The sequence below is a fragment of the Pseudorasbora parva genome, chromosome 2 (genome assembly GCF_024679245.1).
Source record: "Pseudorasbora parva isolate DD20220531a chromosome 2, ASM2467924v1, whole genome shotgun sequence".
Classification (NCBI taxonomy): domain Eukaryota; kingdom Metazoa; phylum Chordata; class Actinopteri; order Cypriniformes; family Gobionidae; genus Pseudorasbora; species Pseudorasbora parva.
Window position 1 is genome coordinate 2220047 of NC_090173.1, and position 20360 is coordinate 2240406.

At 38.2% G+C, this 20360-nt stretch overlaps 1 protein-coding gene across 1 annotated transcript; it reads left to right on the plus strand.

The window, feature by feature from the left end:
• The first annotated feature begins 4349 nt into the window (after positions 1–4349).
• LOC137089846 (sterile alpha motif domain-containing protein 3-like) lies at positions 4350–7586 on the plus strand. Its single transcript, XM_067453419.1, has 5 exons — positions 4350–4560; positions 4655–5346; positions 5863–6018; positions 6709–6801; positions 7178–7586. The coding sequence occupies exons 1-5, from the start codon at positions 4350–4352 to the stop codon at positions 7499–7501; spliced, it is 1476 nt and encodes a 491-aa protein (XP_067309520.1). The 3' UTR covers positions 7502–7586.
• Positions 7587–20360: the final 12774 nt, after the last annotated feature.

The window sequence follows — 20360 nt, forward strand, 5'->3', positions numbered from 1 at the left end:
CACTTGTTTCCTGGGTCTACTTATACCCATTGTCTAGCGTCTTGTGTTTGTCAGATCGTTGTTTTCGTTTCCCTTTGTTGGTGTGTGTGGTTGTGTAGGCATTCTCTCTCTCTCTCCAGCAGGATCGTTGGCGTTGCCTGAGTTTGGACTTTGCTTTACTGTCTCACGGAGGATCGCTCTGCTTGCTTTCCAGAGGATCGCTCTGCTCTGCCCTCGAGGATTGTTCCCTGGCAGGTCTCTGACCTTCTCTGCCTTCACTGTGGATCTTGCCTTCCCCCTCTGCTGAGGGATCGCCACACACACACGGGAGATCGTCACACACATGGGATTTCGTCACTCTTCAGCGGTCATCACTCACGGTTGCACGGACCTGGGATCGGGATTGTCCATTGGGTCCCTGCGCTACCAGTGCTGACTTCATCATCACCCCATCGGACTCTGACTCTCTTTACTTCTTGCATCATCTAAATAAACTATTATTTCACTTGCTTTTGAATCCTCTGCCTTTATTCCCGTGACAGTCACAGAACTGCCAGATTCAAACAGCTTTCGCGCGTTGGCTGGCACTGAGCCAGAGACGGACACGCTCAGCGCTTGTCATATATCACAATTAATATGCAGTGTTTTCAACCACATAATGTTTATTTTAGGTTTCATACATTTAAATATAAATAATCACTTGTAAAACAATGCATTGGTAGTTTGCAAAATACACACTGATGGAAGCAGCAAAAACTATCTAATCAAATGTAATTTGCCGACTGCGTTTTATTCATATATAAGACAGACATAGCAGAACAATAAAGTTTGTTCTATTCTTCGTCCAGTTCAACAGCCACTTACTTTCATATATTTCGCGAGAAACTGGGGAATTCAAGTGCTGTAACGCTATGTTAAATCCGGCTGACAGGACTCTGCGCTCATCTCGTTATAGATCAAGATAATTTATAAAGGTAAAAACCTTTATAAATTAAAGGTAGATAACGAAGACTCAGAATATCAGATAGTTGAAATTACCGAAATATTAGAATTCTGTGTAGTTATTTTAGTTTAGGTTAGTTGTGTTGTAATTTAGCTTTAAACAATGTGCTTTTTCTATTTTTATTGATATTTAACATTAGCCTAATATAACACATGGCTTAGCCATGTTCTTTTTTTAATGTTTATATATATATATATATATATATATATATATATTTATATATATATATATATAGCTCCAGTAAGCTAAAGTTTTAAACTAGTATTGTTCTTGTTTAGATTTTTTAAAATCCATTATAGTATTAAATTAGTGCTGCTGTCTGTTATTAAGTGGGCATACACTGCACCCATCATGAGATGAGCCAGTCAGTGGGTCAAATATAATTGCTATAGATTTGGAAGGGATTCTGTTACATTAACACTTTCATGTCTTTTTTTAGGCTCTGAATGTGGAGGTGCAAACAGTGTCCTGAAAGTGAACCTACAAGGTACAAATTACTAAAACACTATAAATTAATCCATGGCCATCATGGTCAGGGACACTCCAGATATCCATGCACATACTATGAATGCCCATGCTCATTCAAAACATGGAATGCACTTAAAACTCATTTGAGTCGATGTCATGTTGATGTTTTACATTTAAGGACTGCAGAACAAGTAATATTGAAATGCCCTTTGTGTCCAGGAAGTGAAATAGCATCTAGTACAGATTACTTTTCTCATGTAAACAACCATCTGAGGAGTTATGAAACAGTAACTTGTATGTTTGAAAATTGTTGTTTTCAAACCAATATATATGCTACTTTCAAATCCCATAAGAATAGGAAGCATGCACATTGCACTATAAAAGACTTCAAAGTTGGACTATTGAAAGGATGTGATACAAATGCTGAGCATCAACTATCTGAAACGCATTCAACTGCTGAAATTGCTTCCGATTTAGATTGCGACAATTTGATTGAAGCTGAGGCAGAAAATGAGAACTTGCAAGACACAATAATTAAAAAATTGGCATCAGTCCTTCTGAAATTGGAGACTTTTTCACATGTAGCAAGCTCTACAATTGACGAGTTACTTGAAGAGTTGCATTTCATTTTTACCTCTGCTGCAGTGCCTGTATCACACAGTACAGCTTTTGACATTTTCAATAAGCATAACCTTCAGGTTAATCAGTTAATAATTAATGAACTCATCTTAGCCATTTCTACCAATAATCCTTTGGTAATAGCTATAGCTAAGGGTGGTCCATTAGCCTCAGCCTTCAAACGTAAACAGTACTATAAAGAAAACTTTAAGGTTGTGGAACCTGTTGAGTATGTACTAGAGGCAAGGTCCAATAAAACCTTTCAGTACATTCCCTTACTGAATTCTCTACAGCAGCTACTTGGACGTAAAGATATAGTTGATAAGCTTCTTGATAATCATGCAGTTTCTTCTGCAAATGTAGACCACTATGCGTCTTTTCAGGACGGTGAGTACCACAAAAACAACCCTTTCTTTTCAGGTGATGATTTAAGGATTAGCTTATGTTTGTACATCGACGACTTTGAGGTTTGCAATCCGTTGGGAACTTCACGCAAAAAACACAAACTGTGTGCAGTCTACTGGATTTTAGGTAACTTGCCTCCTGGTAGCAGCTCAGTCCTGTCCTCAATCTACCTAGCATTGTTGTGCAAAAGTGATCATGTTAAAGCTTATGGCTACAAAAAAATATTTGAGCCTTTATTGCATGATATAGTGACTTTGGAGCAGCAAGGACTTTTTATTCCACAACTTGGGTCATTTATCAAGGGCACAGTACAATGCGTTGTTGCGGATAATCTGGGGGCTCATGGGCTAGCTGGATTTGTCGAGAGTTTTTCGGGAAAATATTTCTGTCGGTTTTGTACAGCTCAGAATTGTGACATTCAGAGGAACGAAGTGAAATCCGGGGTATTTGAGCGTAGAACCAACGAAGTTCATCAGCTTCACGTAAAGACGGCTCAAGAAAAAGGGGAAAGCTGCTTTGGTGTAAAAACGTCTTGTGTTTTAACTGACAGTCTGTCTCACTTTAATGTGACAAGTGGTTACCCCCCAGATATTGTCCACGATCTGTTTGAGGGCATAGTTCCTGTAGAACTAGCACGGTGCATTAATGTGCTTTTGTCTAAGAAGTTCTTCACTCTTGAACACCTTAATAATCTTATCCATTCTTTTCCCTATAAAGAGGGGGATAAAACAAACCGCCCTCATTTGCTACCTAAAACTTTTCAAAAGAAACGCACAGTGGGTGGCAATGCCCACGAAAACTGGTGTCTTCTTCGATTACTTCCTTTTATCATTGGTAAACTTGTTCCAACTGATGAACCTGCTTGGCAGGTGATTTTGGATTTAAAGGATATTGCTGAATTGGTTGTTGCCCCTGTTCATTGTCTAGAATCGATTGCATATTTGGAGTGCAAAATCTCAGAGCATCGAGAACGTTATCAGGAACTCTTTCCTGAACAGAAGTTGTTGCCTAAACATCATTTTCTGGAACACTATCCAGAAATGATTAAATGTTTTGGTCCACTTGTGTCATTATGGACTATGCGGTTTGAGGCCAAACACAGCTTTTTTAAGCAAGTTGTTAGGCATTTACATAACTTCAGGAACATAACTCTGTCATTAGCTACAAAGCATCAGTTAATGGTTTCCTATAATATGCTTTGTCCTGACCATGAAAAGCCCTCCTTGGATGTTGCGAAAGTTTCAACAGTCCCCATTGATGTCCTTAATGAGGATGTATTGAACACAATTACCCAGACATACTCTGACATCACTGATGTAAACCTTGCCCAAAGTGTCACTGTTAATGGCATAAACTACAAAAAAGGTATGATAGTTGTGCATGGATCATGTGGGGGTCTTCCAGAATTTTGGGTCTTCCTGATTTCATTGTAAAAGATGATTTGATTTTCATTGTTAAAAAACTTAACTCATGGTACAGAGAGCACTATCGAGCTTATGAGTTACATCCAACAAGAGAGCTTGCAGCTGTTGGTTTGAAGGAGCTTGCTGACCAGTGTCCTTTGGCTGACTACAAAGTTGGTTCCCTACGAATGGTGACTTTAAAAAGATTTGTACATGTGAAAGGTAAACATTTTTAAAATTGTATGTGTAGGCTCTACTTTTCTAATTAATTGGTTAATCATATAATGTTGTGTTGCAAAAGTGTGCTCAAATTCATAATACAATAACGAATGACATGAATTACAATTTATTATTACATAGGGCTATCATAAAAAATATGTTAATCGGGGAAAAAACGAGGCATATAGGCCTTTTGAGACAAAGGGAATTATTCTTAAAGAAACTTTCCTTTTGTTTTGCAGAATGAATTCAAGATGTCTGCAACTCTGAGAGTCATATTTGGACTAGACGACGCTTCAAAATTAATTCTGCCCAATGGAATACCCAATTCCTTAGAGGACCTTAAAGGAGAGATTGTAAGACACTTCGGCCTGTCTGGAAATTTCAGGCTGCAGTATAGAGACATTGATTTCGACAATGAGTTTGTGAACTTAACAGAAACTTCAGAAATCAAAGACGAGCACAGTTAAAGTTATTAACTTGCCAGATGAGACAATTACACTCACACTCACTAATGTTCCGCAAGAGGAAGATTATTTTTTGCTGTCCTCCGCATCAGACACAGACATACTTTCCTCCGCTGAATCTACATCTAAAGGTACTTCCCTTAGATCACAGCCATGGCCCACAAACTTTGAAATACCTTCATTCAGTTATGAGGTACAGATTCAGTTAGAAAAGGCAAAACAAGCCTTCTGCAGCAGTGGAACTCTTCTTACAACAAGTAGCAAACTGAGGTCCGATATACTAGACGGTCTGGCATCAGAAATCATCAAATACAAAGTTTACCCTTCTAGTACAGAGCTTGATAATGTGGCTCAGGCTCTGATAACAAAGTATCCCTTTTTAAAGGAGAAAGGATCTGGCACTGGCTTTTATGGCTGGAAAATTAGTTTAAAGTACAAAATGGCAAACTACCGCACCAGACTAAGGAGCATTGGCTGCCCCGAGTTGAGCATCAACGCTATAAAAGAGAAGCAAGGTGCCATGAGTCATGGACCTAACCAGGTTAAGAAGCCACGTAAAGCCGAAGTCAACTATTGTCCTGATTACCCTGCAGGCGAAACTAAAGAGAGCCTCGAGGAAGAAAGGAAAGCACTGATAATGGAGGTGAAAAAGAAGAACAACCAACAGCTAATCAAAAGTAAAATGGAAAGAACCTTTGCCTATAGAAGACAGGAAGTCGTTAAAGATATGCCCTTCATAGCAGAGTTCAAAAACAGATGGCCAGCCCTGTTTTCTGAGAGCCAGGTAAAGTATTATTCATCATCTGTATTTAATTTAAATACGTGGAATTAATGTCTAAATACTGTATTTGGGTATAAAACAAATGAGCACACATTTAATTGACAAAGGTTTGGAAGCAATGTGGTAAGAATCCATGCATGTGGTTGTTCTACTCTATATTACAATGCACATTACACATACATCCATATACATTGGTTACAAATACATTGAACCACCAACTAAAAACATTTAGCCAAAAGCAAACTCATGTTCCCTCTACACCAGGGGTGTCCCACTCAAGTTTCAGAGAGGGCCAAAATTAAGAAATGGTACTGAGTGCTAAACAGTCTCATAGTGCTGTATTAATATAATTATTATGGACACGCCAGCTCCACTTTTGAGGCAAACTGGATATAATTGTACCATGGCCAGATGTAGCCCACAGAGTTTGAGTTTGACATGCCTGCTCTACACCATGTGATAATTTTAAATATATGTTTTAACTTAAGAGACTCATAGTGAATTTGTGTTTTAATACAGGTAAATGCAGAATTCACCCTCATCACCACAGTCCCCCTGTTCTCAACCTTTATGTCCCGACTGGATCATTACTCTAGCCAGCTATTGAGGGTATTCAAAAAGAAGGGGGGAACAGCAAGACGTGATATCGACGTAATCATTGCAGAAATGGACATGGTATGTGTTTTGGGTGTATTGTGCTATGACCCCTGGGGGTTTAACATTTATTCTAAACATAATTATGCTTTTTTTTGTATTATGGTCTTTAACCTTTCTGTGGAAAGATAAATTATTTGCAAATACTACGCTATTTACAAATATGATTTGCTATCCACAAATACAAAATTCTATGATTTGTACAAATATATGTATTTCTGTAAATGGTTTTAATTTATAAAAAGGATACTTTATATTTTGTGCTTATTTACCATAAAATGTCAATTGTACATCTGCAACTCTGCTTGTGATGTGTTGAATCTGCTTTTCTGAATTGTCTGATGTAATTTTTCATTGGTCCATTCAATTACGTTTATTTTAGTTCAAACTGAACAGTACTGCCTCCTTCAAGGTGTCAATGGTATAAGCTTGAGAAACACTTGAGCTATTTATGTAAAATGTGGCTCGCTGAACAGTGAAATTAATATTTTCTCAAAATGATGTCCTTAAAAGGAATGAGTGTGTATCAGGCAATTGACAAATGCAGATTCAACACCACAAGCTGAACTGCAGATTTATAACTGACATTTCATGAAAATTGCACAAATCAATTAATTAAAAGCATGGTAGAATAAGGTCGTAATAGATTTGTCAATGTGATGACAGTTTCCTCCAATAAAATGTTCAAAATCAGTTGTTGGTTTCCCACAGAATCCCAGTGTTGAAGTACGACGGACATGCATCCTAAAGGCGTTGTGCGTCTACTTAAATGAAAAGCCTGACAGCCTTATTAAGGAGTACTGGGTAAGTCGCATTATTTGTCATTCATAAACAAATTGATACAGAAAATATGTATTTTTTATATTTTAATTTCACAAAACTGTGAATTGAAATTTGTTGTAGGCTCAGAACATGCATGTTATACTATATTGAGTTTTGCCAATGTTGGCAATATATAAAACTTTTTAAAAAAAATAATATGATGATTGATCAACCAAAAACATAATGGACAACAATTTCTATGTTAATGTATAACATTTGGTAAAGTTAAGCCAAAGAAATAAAAATCTTTCTTATTTAAATGAGTATTGTGTTCTCTAATTGTGAACTTAACATCTTTTAGGTTTGTTTCTAGTGTCATAGATGCATAATTAATAATGGGTCTCTTTCTTTGTCATAGGCTACTGAGGATATTGGTATTGATGCAATGACGGAAATGGAGAGACTGGCTTTGGGTGTCTACATTGTTCGACATGATGGAGCAGATGCTTCAGATCCACCTGAGGATGTTGGCGTCGTCATTGAAGGCTGCACAGTGCTGCGAGATCTGAGAGAGGTTGCAAATGGATGTGCAGTCCTGTTTGGCTTGATCTACTGTTTAAACTTGAGCTATCCCAAGGAGCTGCGATACACTTTCGAATTTCTTCAGAAAGTGTTTATGGAATTGGATGGGAACAAGCTCTCCACTAAAGTGCAGGTCCTCAAAAACAAACTGCATGAGTAAAATCACCTGCACCTGACTTTGGACACTTTAGTTGTGTTGACTGTTACTTTATTTTGGGACTGCTGCTAGACAAAATAAAGCTGTGATCAATGATGGTTTGTAATAAGTAGACAGGACTGCAGTTGGTCATCGACTTGCTTGGGGAGGCTCAGTTCTTTGGATTTTGGACTGCTGCTGGACAAAACATCTAGCAATCTAAAGACAATGTTGGTTGTGGTAATTGGCATTTAAACTTGTTTTCTGATTTCTTAAGAATCAAAAGATGTGGAATACAACAAACACTGGTTTGTTATAATGAAACCATCTCAAACAAATTAAGGTGAAGATTGTTTTTTGTTACGTAAACACTGCTGATTTTCTATTTCTCCTGTTGATGCAAACTATAAACCTTGTATTTTTCATAAAAATGTTCTTGATAAGTCAGCATGTATGTAAAGTCTGAACTTAGTATGTTCTAATGGTGAAGTGAGAACTTCACCATTAGAACATACTAAGTTCAGACTTCACCAACTTCACCATTTTTTTTTTTTTTTTCTTTTTTTGGAATTCATCTTTTTGATGGGAATTGAAACATGTGAAGTGCTAAAGTCTACTGAGGCCTTGAGGTAAAAAAAGTTATTTGTTCAAATATATATTTTGTTCTTTGCTGGAGTTTGGCTTTCAAAATTTGAAATGGAATGGTTAAATATATTAGGCTACTGCATATACATGATTATTTAGGCTCATTGTGTTTCTGATAGTTTAAAAAAGAAGAAGGATAAATGACCGTATATCTCATTGTCCCAATGCCAATGATGTATTTTGTGATAATTTGATGAGACACATCAAATGAAATCTGGCACATGGTGGACATGCAGTGCAAATATATTTTTTCCATTTATTTGAAAGTCATGTTTATATTTAAATGAGTTTATTAAGCTAAAAACTAAGGATTTGCCTCTATTTCTTATTGCGGCAGGCAATACATGTTAAACATTATTGATGTTGTCAGAGTTCAGATTCACTTTTGGGACTATAAAGCTATAATGGGATTTAACATTATCAGATGGTGAAAGAGATTCACAAACAAGTTTTATATATTTGAATTATTATTTATATTGGTTTATTTGCATTTTATACCTGGATTTATGTTGGTGTCTTCCAATTGTATTTGTACACTTTGTACTCGTATATAAGTTTTGCTTACATATTTGTAATAATTGTATCTGTCATGATAATCCCAGATATAGTAATGTACCTTAAAGGTCAAAATTACTTCTTGACTTAATTACATTTCAAAACCCAAGGTGAATAAACTTAATTAAAGTGACTTGAGTAGTTTTGTTTTTTTTAAACCGAGCAAGTATAATCAACACAAATGGATAACATTAGCAAAGCTTATTTCTGTTTAATAAATTGAACTTAATCAGGTAATGTTAGTTCAAGCTATAGTCATTAAATTCAAGACAATAATTTACATTTATTCAAAATAATTGTGTAATGTACCATTTAATTAACACTGTTATGAACGATTTACTTAAAACATTATGTTACAATTAATTGTATATTACCTTTTCCATTTAAGCAACTAAGTTTTGTGGGACCGGTTGACATAACTTTATTAATTAAATACAACATTTCATTTCTTAGAGTGTACACCACAGAGATCCAAATGGTCAGAAGGTCGAATGACTCCATAAAACTCAAAAAAAAAGAAAAAAAAGAAAATAATAATTTATTTTCAGTTATGTTGAACAAGTTTATGCCTTACAGCCATGTCAACTTCCTGTATGTAAACACTTTAAGGTGCATAAAACATGTGCATGGCTATAGTCACACATCAGTTGAGTGATAATAATGTTTATTATGTCCAGTCTTTAGCACTGCTGAAATCTGAGAGCGCCCCCTAGTTTCCAACATATGACTAATAACGAAGAAAATATATCTGAAGAGTTAGATCTGGAACGCAGGCATTTCAATCAATAAATGAAACAATTCTCAGTCAGATCTGCATCATTGAGTGAGACTTGGCCTGTTCATCAAAGGCACAGAAGATGAGTTCAAAAGCTAAACTAGAGATTTTAAATCTGTTTCTGTAAATCTCATTCTCTCATTGAAAGATCAAATTATGCATACTGCTGGTAAATATACTAGTTATACTGACGTTTTGTTACCCTTCCTTTAATTCATCCAGACCACGTTTAAATTCCACTTCCATATCACAGTGTTAGTGAAGAATCTGGAGATCAAATGAGACCTGCCCACTTAATATCTGACCCTGAGAAATGAGACCGTATTTACCACTCGCACTTCTGACATGAGTTTATCATGTGTTGTCATTTTTATGTTCTGGGGTTTATCCTCCACCCCTCTTTTCCCATCTCAGGATAACCAAAAATTATCGATGGCTGACGAGAAACTGACGTTTCGAAGCTGTGTCGAGATCCTGAAGCGCAGATGTTTGGAAAAACTGCTCCGGACTGTGATTCGACTCACCAATGTCACGTGACTACCGCTAACTGAAGCACCGAAGTGTTTCATCAGGTGCGCCTGTCGAAACTGCTTTGATTGCAAAGGGCGGGAACAAACCGCACAGTCACACATATGAATGAACCTAATTCGCCACAGTTTAAAAGTGAAGGTAATCCATCTTCACCTCGTGGGTTTAGTGAGAAGAGATACATTTTGTGATAGCAGTGATTTTGTGATAGTAGTGAGATTTATAGTAAGCTTTGTGTAGTAGTAGGGGGTTTTACTATTTTTTTCTTTCACGTTCATTATCCTTTATATGAGACTGGGTGCGCATGATAATTAGGGCCAGTGTATTTAAATATGTAGACAGGAAACCTTCGAACGTAGATTGTCATACCCGCCCCTCTTCCGGTTATCGGTGTCACTAGAGTGGAGGTAGGTGACGGAGGTGATGTACGGCTTTGCGTGGTTGTAAAGTTGTTAAAGTATGTTTCCTTGTCTCTGAAGTGATCGCTGTAGTCGTCTCAGTGACGTGCCCTGGGAGTTGCGTTAAGCGCTCATTTAAAGCTTTAAGGTACGCCGGCGATCACCGTTGTGGTGCAGGTTTTTATTGTTAGTTGGGTTTAATGGGGGTTATTGTGTGTTTTTAACAGGACATTCGCGAGTGTATCCTGACATCAGGGGTATGTATGATCTAGTGAATGCTCGTATTACAGAAGTAAATTTGATTGACTTGGAGTAAATCTTTGCTTGATGGTTATGTTTTGTTTTGCAGTCTCATGTGTACCACGTGATGGTTAACCCAGGTCGTGCTGCTGTTTTTCATGATTAGATGTTTGGGTGTTTGTTGTGAATTGTTTTCATAATTTTAGTAATCTCTGTATTTCGCTTTTCTTTCTTTATTAGTGTGGTTTGTTATATTTGTATTGCAGTTTGGCCATTGCGACCAGGACCATAAGTTGTGTTGTATTCAATAGCGGATGTGCCATCTGACAAACTGTCACTCATTGATAGTTTTGTGGTCCTTATAGTGCCGCTGAGGTTGGAGGAATTTTATCCATGTACCAGCTGATTTGGTCTATCACCAGAATTGTCTGATTTGTTTTGTATATTTGCACTGTACAAATTTTTCTTTCCTTTCTTTTTTTCAAGTCAAGGGAGCGCGCCGAGGGGGAAGGCTAGTCACCTGGGTGAAACACATTTGCTGTGAGTTTGATGCACCAGGGTTGGCACCTCTTGTTTTGGTTTGCTGTGCACACATAAGGGGTGGAACACTCATTTACAGCTAGGTTGCCGCCCCTGAGGTAAGCTCTAGGCTTGTTTTCTTTTTCTTTTCATTTATTTCTTTTTGTTAATGTATTTATTTGGTGAAAACAGTGCATTGTTTTTGTGTTCATTTGTTTGATCTGATGCAGTATCTGAATCAGGCATGATTGGAGGAGTCTTTTTCTAACAATGAGCATTGATTTGTTTAGTATTGTTACAATAAATGTGCTAGTGATTTATACCATGATTAAACGATGCTAATGAAAAATTTTAACTTTCTGTCTTTTAAATAAAACTCTTCATTGGTTTATTGGATGACCCGACTCTGTCTTTTCACTGCACCACCGACCTGTGTTCCTTTCTTATTTCCTTGGGTGTAATTCCCAAGGTGGCGTAGTCAGTGATATCTGGATTATACTATATAATACGGTGTTACGGCCGGTTACATTTGGTTAGATATATTTAGGCTAGGGGAACTAAACCATTTAGTGCTTTGAGTAATAAGCAAGATTTTAAAATGTATGCGATGTTTAACAGGGAGCCAGTGCAGTGTGGACAGAACTGGACTAATATGATCATACTTCCTGGTTCTAGTAAGAACTCTAGCTGCTGCATTTTGGACTAGCTGGAGTTTGTTTATTAAGCGAGCAGGGCAACCACCCAGTAGAGCATTACAATAATCTAGCCTTGAGCTCATGAACGCATGTACTAACTGTTCAGCATTTGGCATTGAAAGCATGTGCCGTAATTTAGAAATATTTTTAAGATGGTAGAATGCAGTTTTACAGATGCTAGAAACGTGGCTTTCAAATGAAAGATTGGTATCAAAGAGCACACCCAGGTTCCTCACTGACGACGAGGGCTTGACAGAGCAGTCATCAAGTGTTAGACAGTATTCTCGGTTACTACTTGTGGAGCTTTTCTGTCCAATAATTAAAAATTCAGTTTGTAGCAGTAAATAAAGAGATCTCACAACGATCACAAGTTCAGTATGGAGTACCGCAAGGCTCAGTGTTAGGACCGCTGCTCTTCACCCTGTATATGCTACCACTGGGAGATATCATTAGGAAACATGGCGTTAGTTTTCATTGTTATGCTGACGATACTCAGCTCTGTATTTCCTCACGCCCTGACGAAACCTACCAATTCACAAGAATAACGGAATGCATAGCTGATATAAAAAATTGGATGAATAGTAATTTCCTGCAACTTAATTCAGATAAAACTGATAACGGTCAGATAAGTACGATTTAAACCATGCTAATGTTTGATTCTATTCAGAAGAACATTGTGATCGATAGTATCGAATGCAGCGCTAAGATCGAGTAACACTAATAGAGATACAACCACGATCAGATGATAAGAGTAAATCATTTGTAACTCTAATTAGAGCAGTCTCAGTGCTATGATACGGTCTAAATCCTGACTGGAAATCCTCACATATACCATTTCTTTCTAAAAAGGAACATAATTGTGAAGACACAGACTTTTCTAGTATTTTTAATAGAAACGCTAGATTCGAGATTGGCCTGTAATTGACTTATTCTTTAGGATCAAGTTGCGTTTTTTTTAATAAGTGGTTTAATTATAGCCAACTTAAAAGTTTTTGGTACATATCCTAATGTCAAGGATGAATTAATAATAATAAGCAGAGGATCTATGACCTCTGGAAGTATCTCTTTTAGTATCCTAGTCGGTATAGGGTCAAGCATACATGTTGTTGATTTTGATGATTTTACAAGTTTAGCCAATTCTTCTCCTCCTATAGCAGTGAATGAGTGAAATTTTTCCTCAGTGACACTACAATGCTCTGTCTGAAGTGATACTGTAGTAGGCGGCTGCATGGTTATAATTTTATTCCTAATATTATCAATCTTACTAGTAAAGAAGTTCATAAAGTCATTACTGCTGCGTTGTTTACAAACATCCGAAGTTGAAGCTTTATTTTTTGATAATTTAGCCACTGTATCGAATAAATACTTAGGGTTGTGTTTGTTTTACTCCGATACTTCCTGCTTCGCTACTGTTCGGACGCTCTTGCTTACTGCTCCGCGCTTTGCTCTATCGCCTCTATATTTTATCTCATAATTTTAACTTCAGCAAATCAACACAGTGCTCTAACAACAAAGCTTGACTTCAACGATAAAACTAGAAACTCTGTTGACTGGATTACTACAAAAAAGTGGAACATTTCATCTGACCAGCCTCTCGCTGCCATCAGCTTACATTCCGGAAGGGAAAACACAGCTGCCTACTATCGAAAGGATAAGAAAATGCCTCCTCTAGCTAAGGAATCTTCTTGCTGCACAAACTGCCACAGACTTTTACAAAGGATTGCAGTTCTTGAAACAAAGTTATTTGCAGAACCACCAAACCGGACGAATCACACAGCAGAGCTTCATCACGACACATCACGAATCACACAGCAGACCCTCTGCACACAGCCGGTGAGTCCCATAAATTTAGTGCTACTCAACAGATAGAGAAACAAGAAACTGATCAACACACTAATCGATGGCACAAACAGGGGGCAAGACCCAAACGCACTCGAGACATCAGATTGTCACGAGCTTCATATATTGCTGCCGTTGCATGCTCTACCCCAGACACAAGGATTGCAAACTCTACTTTCCGACCACCATCGATACATCTCGAAAACAGATTTCAAGTATTAATGAATGTGGGTGAGGAATCCCCAAACGTGATGAATATGATCGAACACAGATTGCATCAGCCCGCAGCTAACACTAATGCTAACAGGCACTCAAGGTCGAGCAGACAGCGGCCCTCAGCTCAGAGCACAGCCGAGCCAAGGACTCTGATAGTGGGTGACTCTACAGTCAGAAACATTCGCAGCAGAGATACAACTACATGCTGCCTTCCACAAGCAACCATTTCTGATGTAAACAGGGAAATTCAGAACATTCTGATGAAACATAAGACTGCAAATCAACTAATCATTCATGTGGGGAAGAACGATATTCAGAGAGAGCAGTCAGAACTCATGAAGTCGGACTTCAATGAACTTTTTGAAACACTTAGAAAACTGAAAGTTCAGTCGTTCATCAGTGGACCACTGCCAGCAAGAGGAACAAATAGATTCTCACGGTTGCTTGGGCTTAATACATGGCTGCAAAAAACCTGTAACATGAATGGAGTGAACTTCATTGATAACTTCAATCTCTTCTGGAGTCAGAGACAACTGTTTACATCAAATGGCCACCACCCAAACAAACTTGGTGCAAGAGTGCTAAAGGACAATATTTATTTTTCCCTTCATCATCCTTCAGCTGTGTGTTTTAACCCACTCAACCTGATACAGAGTATGGATGACCACAGGACTTCATTTCAGCTCCTGAATGGACACTCGGCTGACACATCCCACAAGGACAATGAGAACTCCACACAGCCACAACAATTGCTCATGGACACACTCCCAGCTGAGCCCTGCCCACAGAGCTCACTACAGACAGACTGTGATGGATTAGAACTGCTCCAAGATTCAGCACCCAAAGATGACTTTCTTGAAAATGGACAGCAAAGCCAGGACAACATACTTCAACTTCCGATCACACCAGAGCAACAGCCCCTCTCACCAGACATGTCATTCCTCTCTCCAGCATCCCCGCATCTGGGCTTCTCAGAGAAAATGGAGGAACTGATTTTTGTTGGAACTAGACTATCACACTCAATTGCTGCGAGCCCCCAGATATCAACCAAAAAGCGTCGAGCCCCACAACCACCAAAGCCTGTGGGCCCAGCTCCCCCTCCTCCTGTGAGATTTCTTCGGTCACAACGCCAGGGCCCACACCCTCCTCCATCTGTTGTAGGTGAACCAAAAACAACTGATTCCAGCTCTCAGTGATGTGTTTTGGGTCCCCGCTATGATAACAGTACCTTTATCAAATGTTTACAAAACAAGTGGGAACCCAGTGTGCCTGCCTCTTTCTCTATCTCTGTTCTGTTACGTGAAAGAAAGTCTAAGGCCTTGTCAGGCCGTTTAACAAACCAATATAATCTGCTGCCTGTTACCTGTCAAACTAAGACTAATGTGGGTGAAAAAATTAATACTGTTAAGTTAGCACTTTTAAACATCTGTTCACTTAAGAACAAATCATTCCTAGTCAGCGACTTAATAACCACAAACAACCTTGATTTTTTGCTTCTAAATGAAACGTGGTTAGAAGAAAACTGTAGTGCAACAGTCCTCAATGAAGCAGCCCCTCCTAACTTTACTTTTATGAGTGTTTGCAGAGCAGTTAGGAGAGGTGGGGGTGTTGCTGCTCTTTTTAAAGATTTCTTTCAATGTGAGCAAGTATCATTTGGTGACTATTTGTCTATAGAATATCTGGGTATTGTGTTAACAGGTTCTCCACGCATACTGCTTATCATTGTTTACAGGCCTCCAAAGTACTCACCAGCCTTTATTGAGGAATTTACAGAACTGTTATCAATAATTTCCTCAGAGTTTGACTGTTTTGCTATTGCTGGGGATTTTAACATTCACATAGACAATGCTGAATCCAGTACAACAAAAGAGCTCATGACTGTTCTTAACACTTTTGATTTGACACAGCATGTAAATGGACCCACACACAATCGTGGACACACTCTAGATTTACTTATCAGTAAGGGTCTAAACATTTCATCAATTGTTATTAAGGATGTGGCACTGTCTGATCATTTCTGTATTTTCTTTGACATCTCAATCACTCCTGCCATTGAAGCTGGATCTGTCTCTGTCAAAAAGAGATGCTTAAATGAGAACACTAATGTGCTGTTTATGAAGGCTTTATCTCTAAAACCAAGCATATCTGCAGACTCTGTTGATTTTCTCCTTGACTCCTTTAACTCAAAAGTTAAGAGTGTAATGGATGATATTGCCCCTCTGAAAGTCAGGAAAAAGAGTGGCAAACAAAAGGCACCATGGAGAAACTCAACAGCAGTTCAAATAATGAAAAGACAATGCAGAAAATCTGAACGAAAGTGGCGGAAGACAAAACTTGTAGTCCATTATAACATCTATAAAGACAGCCTTCATGCTTTCAATGTTGAACTAGGCAAAGCTAGACAGACCTTCTTCTCAAATATTATAAACAAACACATAAACAACACGCGCACTCTTTTTGCTACTGTAGACAGACTAACAAACCCCCCGAGTCAGACTCCTAGTGAAATGCTCTCAGACAGCAAATGCAGTGAGTTTGCTTCCTACTTCTCCGAGAAAATCAAAAATATCAGAAAGGCGATCAGCACATCCTCTAGTTGCTCTGGGGTCAGTCAGATCAGACCAAACCCTCGGAAAATTACTATGTCTGATTTCGAAACAATTGACGGTAAAATTTTAGAAGACACAGTACAGCATCTTAAAACATCAACCTGCACCCTTGACGCACTCCCCACTTCTTTTTTCAAAAGTGTGTTTAACTGTTTGGAAGCAGATCTCCTAGAAGTGGTGAACTCCTCACTTCTCTACGGGACTTTTCCAACCGCCCTTAAAACTGCAATAGTTAAGCCTCTTCTGAAAAAGAGACATCTAGATAACTCCATACTGAGCAACTACAGACCAATCTCAAATCTCCCCTTCATAGGCAAAATCATCGAAAAAGTTGTTTTCAATCAACTAAACAAATTCTTGCTTCCTACTTCTCCGAGAAAATCAAAAATATCAGAAAGGCGATCAGCACATCCTCTAGTTGCTCTGGGGTCAGTCAGATCAGACCAAACCCTCGGAAAATTACTATGTCTGATTTCGAAACAATTGACGGTAAAATTTTAGAAGACACAGTACAGCATCTTAAAACATCAACCTGCACCCTTGACGCACTCCCCACTTCTTTTTTCAAAAGTGTGTTTAACTGTTTGGAAGCAGATCTCCTAGAAGTGGTGAACTCCTCACTTCTCTACGGGACTTTTCCAACCGCCCTTAAAACTGCAATAGTTAAGCCTCTTCTGAAAAAGAGACATCTAGATAACTCCATACTGAGCAACTACAGACCAATCTCAAATCTCCCCTTCATAGGCAAAATCATCGAAAAAGTTGTTTTCAATCAACTAAACAAATTCTTAAACTCAAACGGATTCTTTGACAATTTTCAATCTGGTTTCCGACTGCATCACAGCACAGAGACAGCGCTCATAAAGATTATAAATGATATTCGCTTGAATACTGATACAGGCAAAACATCAATTCTGGTTCTACTCGATCTCAGTGCTGCATTCGACACTGTTGACCACAACATACTTCTAGACAGGCTGGAAAACTGGGTCGGGCTTTCTGGGATGGTCCTCAGATGGTTCAGATCATACTTAGAAGGGAGAGGTTATTATGTGAGTATAGGAGACCATAAGTCTGAGTGGACGTCCATGACATGCAGAGTCCCACAAGGGTCAATTCTAGCACCTCTCCTGTTTAACCTGTATATACTGCCACTGAGCCAAATAATGAAAAAGAACAATATTGCTTACCACAGCTATGCTGACGACACCCAGCTCTACTTAGCACTGTCACCTAATGACTACAGCCCCATTGACTCCCTGTGCAAATGCATTGATGAAGTTAACGACTGGATGTGCCAAAACTATCTTCAGTTAAACAAAGACAAAACTGAAATCATTACTTTTGGAAACAAAGATGAAATTCTCAAGGTGAACGCGTATCTTGAGGCTAAAGGTCTGATAACAAAAAATCAAGTCAGGAATCTTGGTGTAATTTTGGAGTCAGACCTGAGTTTCAGTAGTCATGTCAGAGCAATAACTAAATCAGCATACTATCATCTGAAAAATATTGCAAGGATTAGATGTTTTGTCTCCAGGCAAGACTTAGAGAAACTGGTTCACGCTTTCATCACCAGTAGAGTGGACTATTGTAATGGACTTCTCACTGGCCTTCCCAAAAAGACCATTAGACAGCTGCAGCTCATACAGAATGCTGCTGCCAGGATTCTGAGTAGAACCAGAAAATATGACCATATCACACCAGTCCTCAGGTCTCTACACTGGCTTCCAGTTACATCTAGGATCGATTTTAAAGTACTATTACTTGTTTATAAATCACTCAATGACCTAGGACCTCAATACATCGCAGATATGCTGATTAAATACAAACCCAACAGATCACTCAGATCAGCAGGATCAAGTCAGTTAGAAATACCAAGAGTTCACTCAAAGCAAGGAGAGTCTGCCTTTAGCTATTATGCCAGCCGTAGTTGGAACCGGCTTCCTGAACAGATCAGATGTGCTCCAACAGTAGCCACATTCAAATCCAGACTAAAAACACATCTGTTTAGCTGTGCATTTACTGAATGAGCTCTGAGCACTGTATGTCCGACTGATTGCACCTTATCTATGCATCATTTTTTAAATAATTTTTTATAACTGTTTTAGTTTACCTGTTCTTTTCTTTGGTTATCATCATTTTATTACTTTTAATTCTCTTTACATTGTATTCTTTTTCTTATGCATTTTTTAGCCCTATTTTAATTCCTTTCTATGTAAAGCACTTTGAATTGCCATTGTGTATGAAATGTGCTATATAAATAAACTTGCCTTGCCTTGCCTTGCCTTGTTTTCTTCTAAGAGTTGAGAAATAAGCAGATCTAGCAGTTTTTATGGCCTTTCTATATGCCATCATGCTCTCTTTCCACAAATTGCGAAAAACCTCCAGTTTTGTTTTTGTCCAGCTGCGCTCCATTTTTCTGGCTGCTGTTTTAAGGGCCCGAGTGTGCTCGTTGTACCTGCTCGTCCTGCCATATTTGAAGCAAGGGGATGGCTTTGCAGCCTTAAGTAAATTAAGCATACATGATATTAGGTAATGATCTGAGATGTCATCGCTCTGCTGCAGAATTTTAACAGTATCAACATTTATTCCATGTGACATTATTAGATCTAAAGTATGATTAAGGCGATGAGTGGGTCCCGATATGTGTTGTCTATCTCCAATAGAGTTTAGAATGTCTCCAAATGCCAATCCCAATGCGTCTTTTTTATTGTCTACATGGATATTAAAATCACCAACAATTAGTACTTTATCTACAGCTAATACTAACTCTGATAGAAAACCAGGAAATTCTTTGATAAAGTCTGTATTGTGCCCTGGTGGCCTGTATACAGTAGCCAACACAAATGTCAGACGGGATTTATCATTTACACTACACAGCGTTACATAAAGCACCAACACTTCAAAGGAATTATATTTGAAACTAGACTTCTGAGTAATACTGAAGATATTATTATAAATTACAGCAACACCTCCCCCTTTACCTTTCAGGCGTGGCTCATGTTTGTAACAATAATCTCGGGGGGTGCACTCATTTAAAGTAATGTAATCGTCAGGTTTTAGCCAGGTTTCTGTCAAACACAGCACATCTAAGTTATGATCTATAATCATATCATTGACAACAAACGCTTTTGGCGAAAGGGATCGAATATTCAGCAACCCAAGCTTTATCAATTGTTCATCCGTATTATATCTGTTGTTTATTTGTTGGACATCAATTAAATTTTTACTGTTGAATGGTTTTGATGGTTTTTTGTATTTACTAATTCAGGGAACAGACACAGTCTCTATGTGATAATATCTAGCTGAAAGAGTCTCTATGCGCTGGGATTTAACTGACTTTGGTGACGTGAGACAGCTAGCAGATGGTTGGTTTAACCAGTTTGTCTGCTTCCTGATCTGGGTCCCAGTGAGTCAAAGTTTAGCTCTAAGACTGTGTGCCAAATTACTAGAGAGAAGAGCAGCACCAGCCCAGGAGGGATGAATGCGGTCTATCTTCAACAGGTCATATGAGGAAAAGTTGCGATGTGTGATAACATTGTTTAATATTGTGATGACGATTTATATCTTGCGATATATATATTCAAATGTGAATGTTAGCTATACTATACCCATGTCTTAGTGCTTTAATAGGTTCTTTGCGAACATAGAACATAAACATTGAGTAGCCTATTCCTACTGAATAAAGAAATCAAATAGATATATATTTTTTTAATTATTGAAAAAATTGCTCATAAATGAGGGCCGGCACAAGCTCAACTGCAAAACACCATCGCGCACTCACAATTAAAGATGATCTTTGAGATGCATGTGAAAGACTGGAGATTTTGTTAATTGATAAAATTGCACTAAAATAAAAGCTTA

Coding starts and splice junctions, on each gene's coding strand:
- LOC137089846 (XM_067453419.1), top strand. CDS start 4,350: ATGTCTGCAACTCTGAGAGTCATATTTGGACTAGACGACGCTTCAAAA. Junction 5,347..5,862: donor CCCTGTTTTCTGAGAGCCAG/GTAAAGTATTAT, acceptor GTTTTAATACAG/GTAAATGCAGAATTCACCCT. Junction 6,802..7,177: donor GCCTTATTAAGGAGTACTGG/GTAAGTCGCATT, acceptor TCTTTGTCATAG/GCTACTGAGGATATTGGTAT.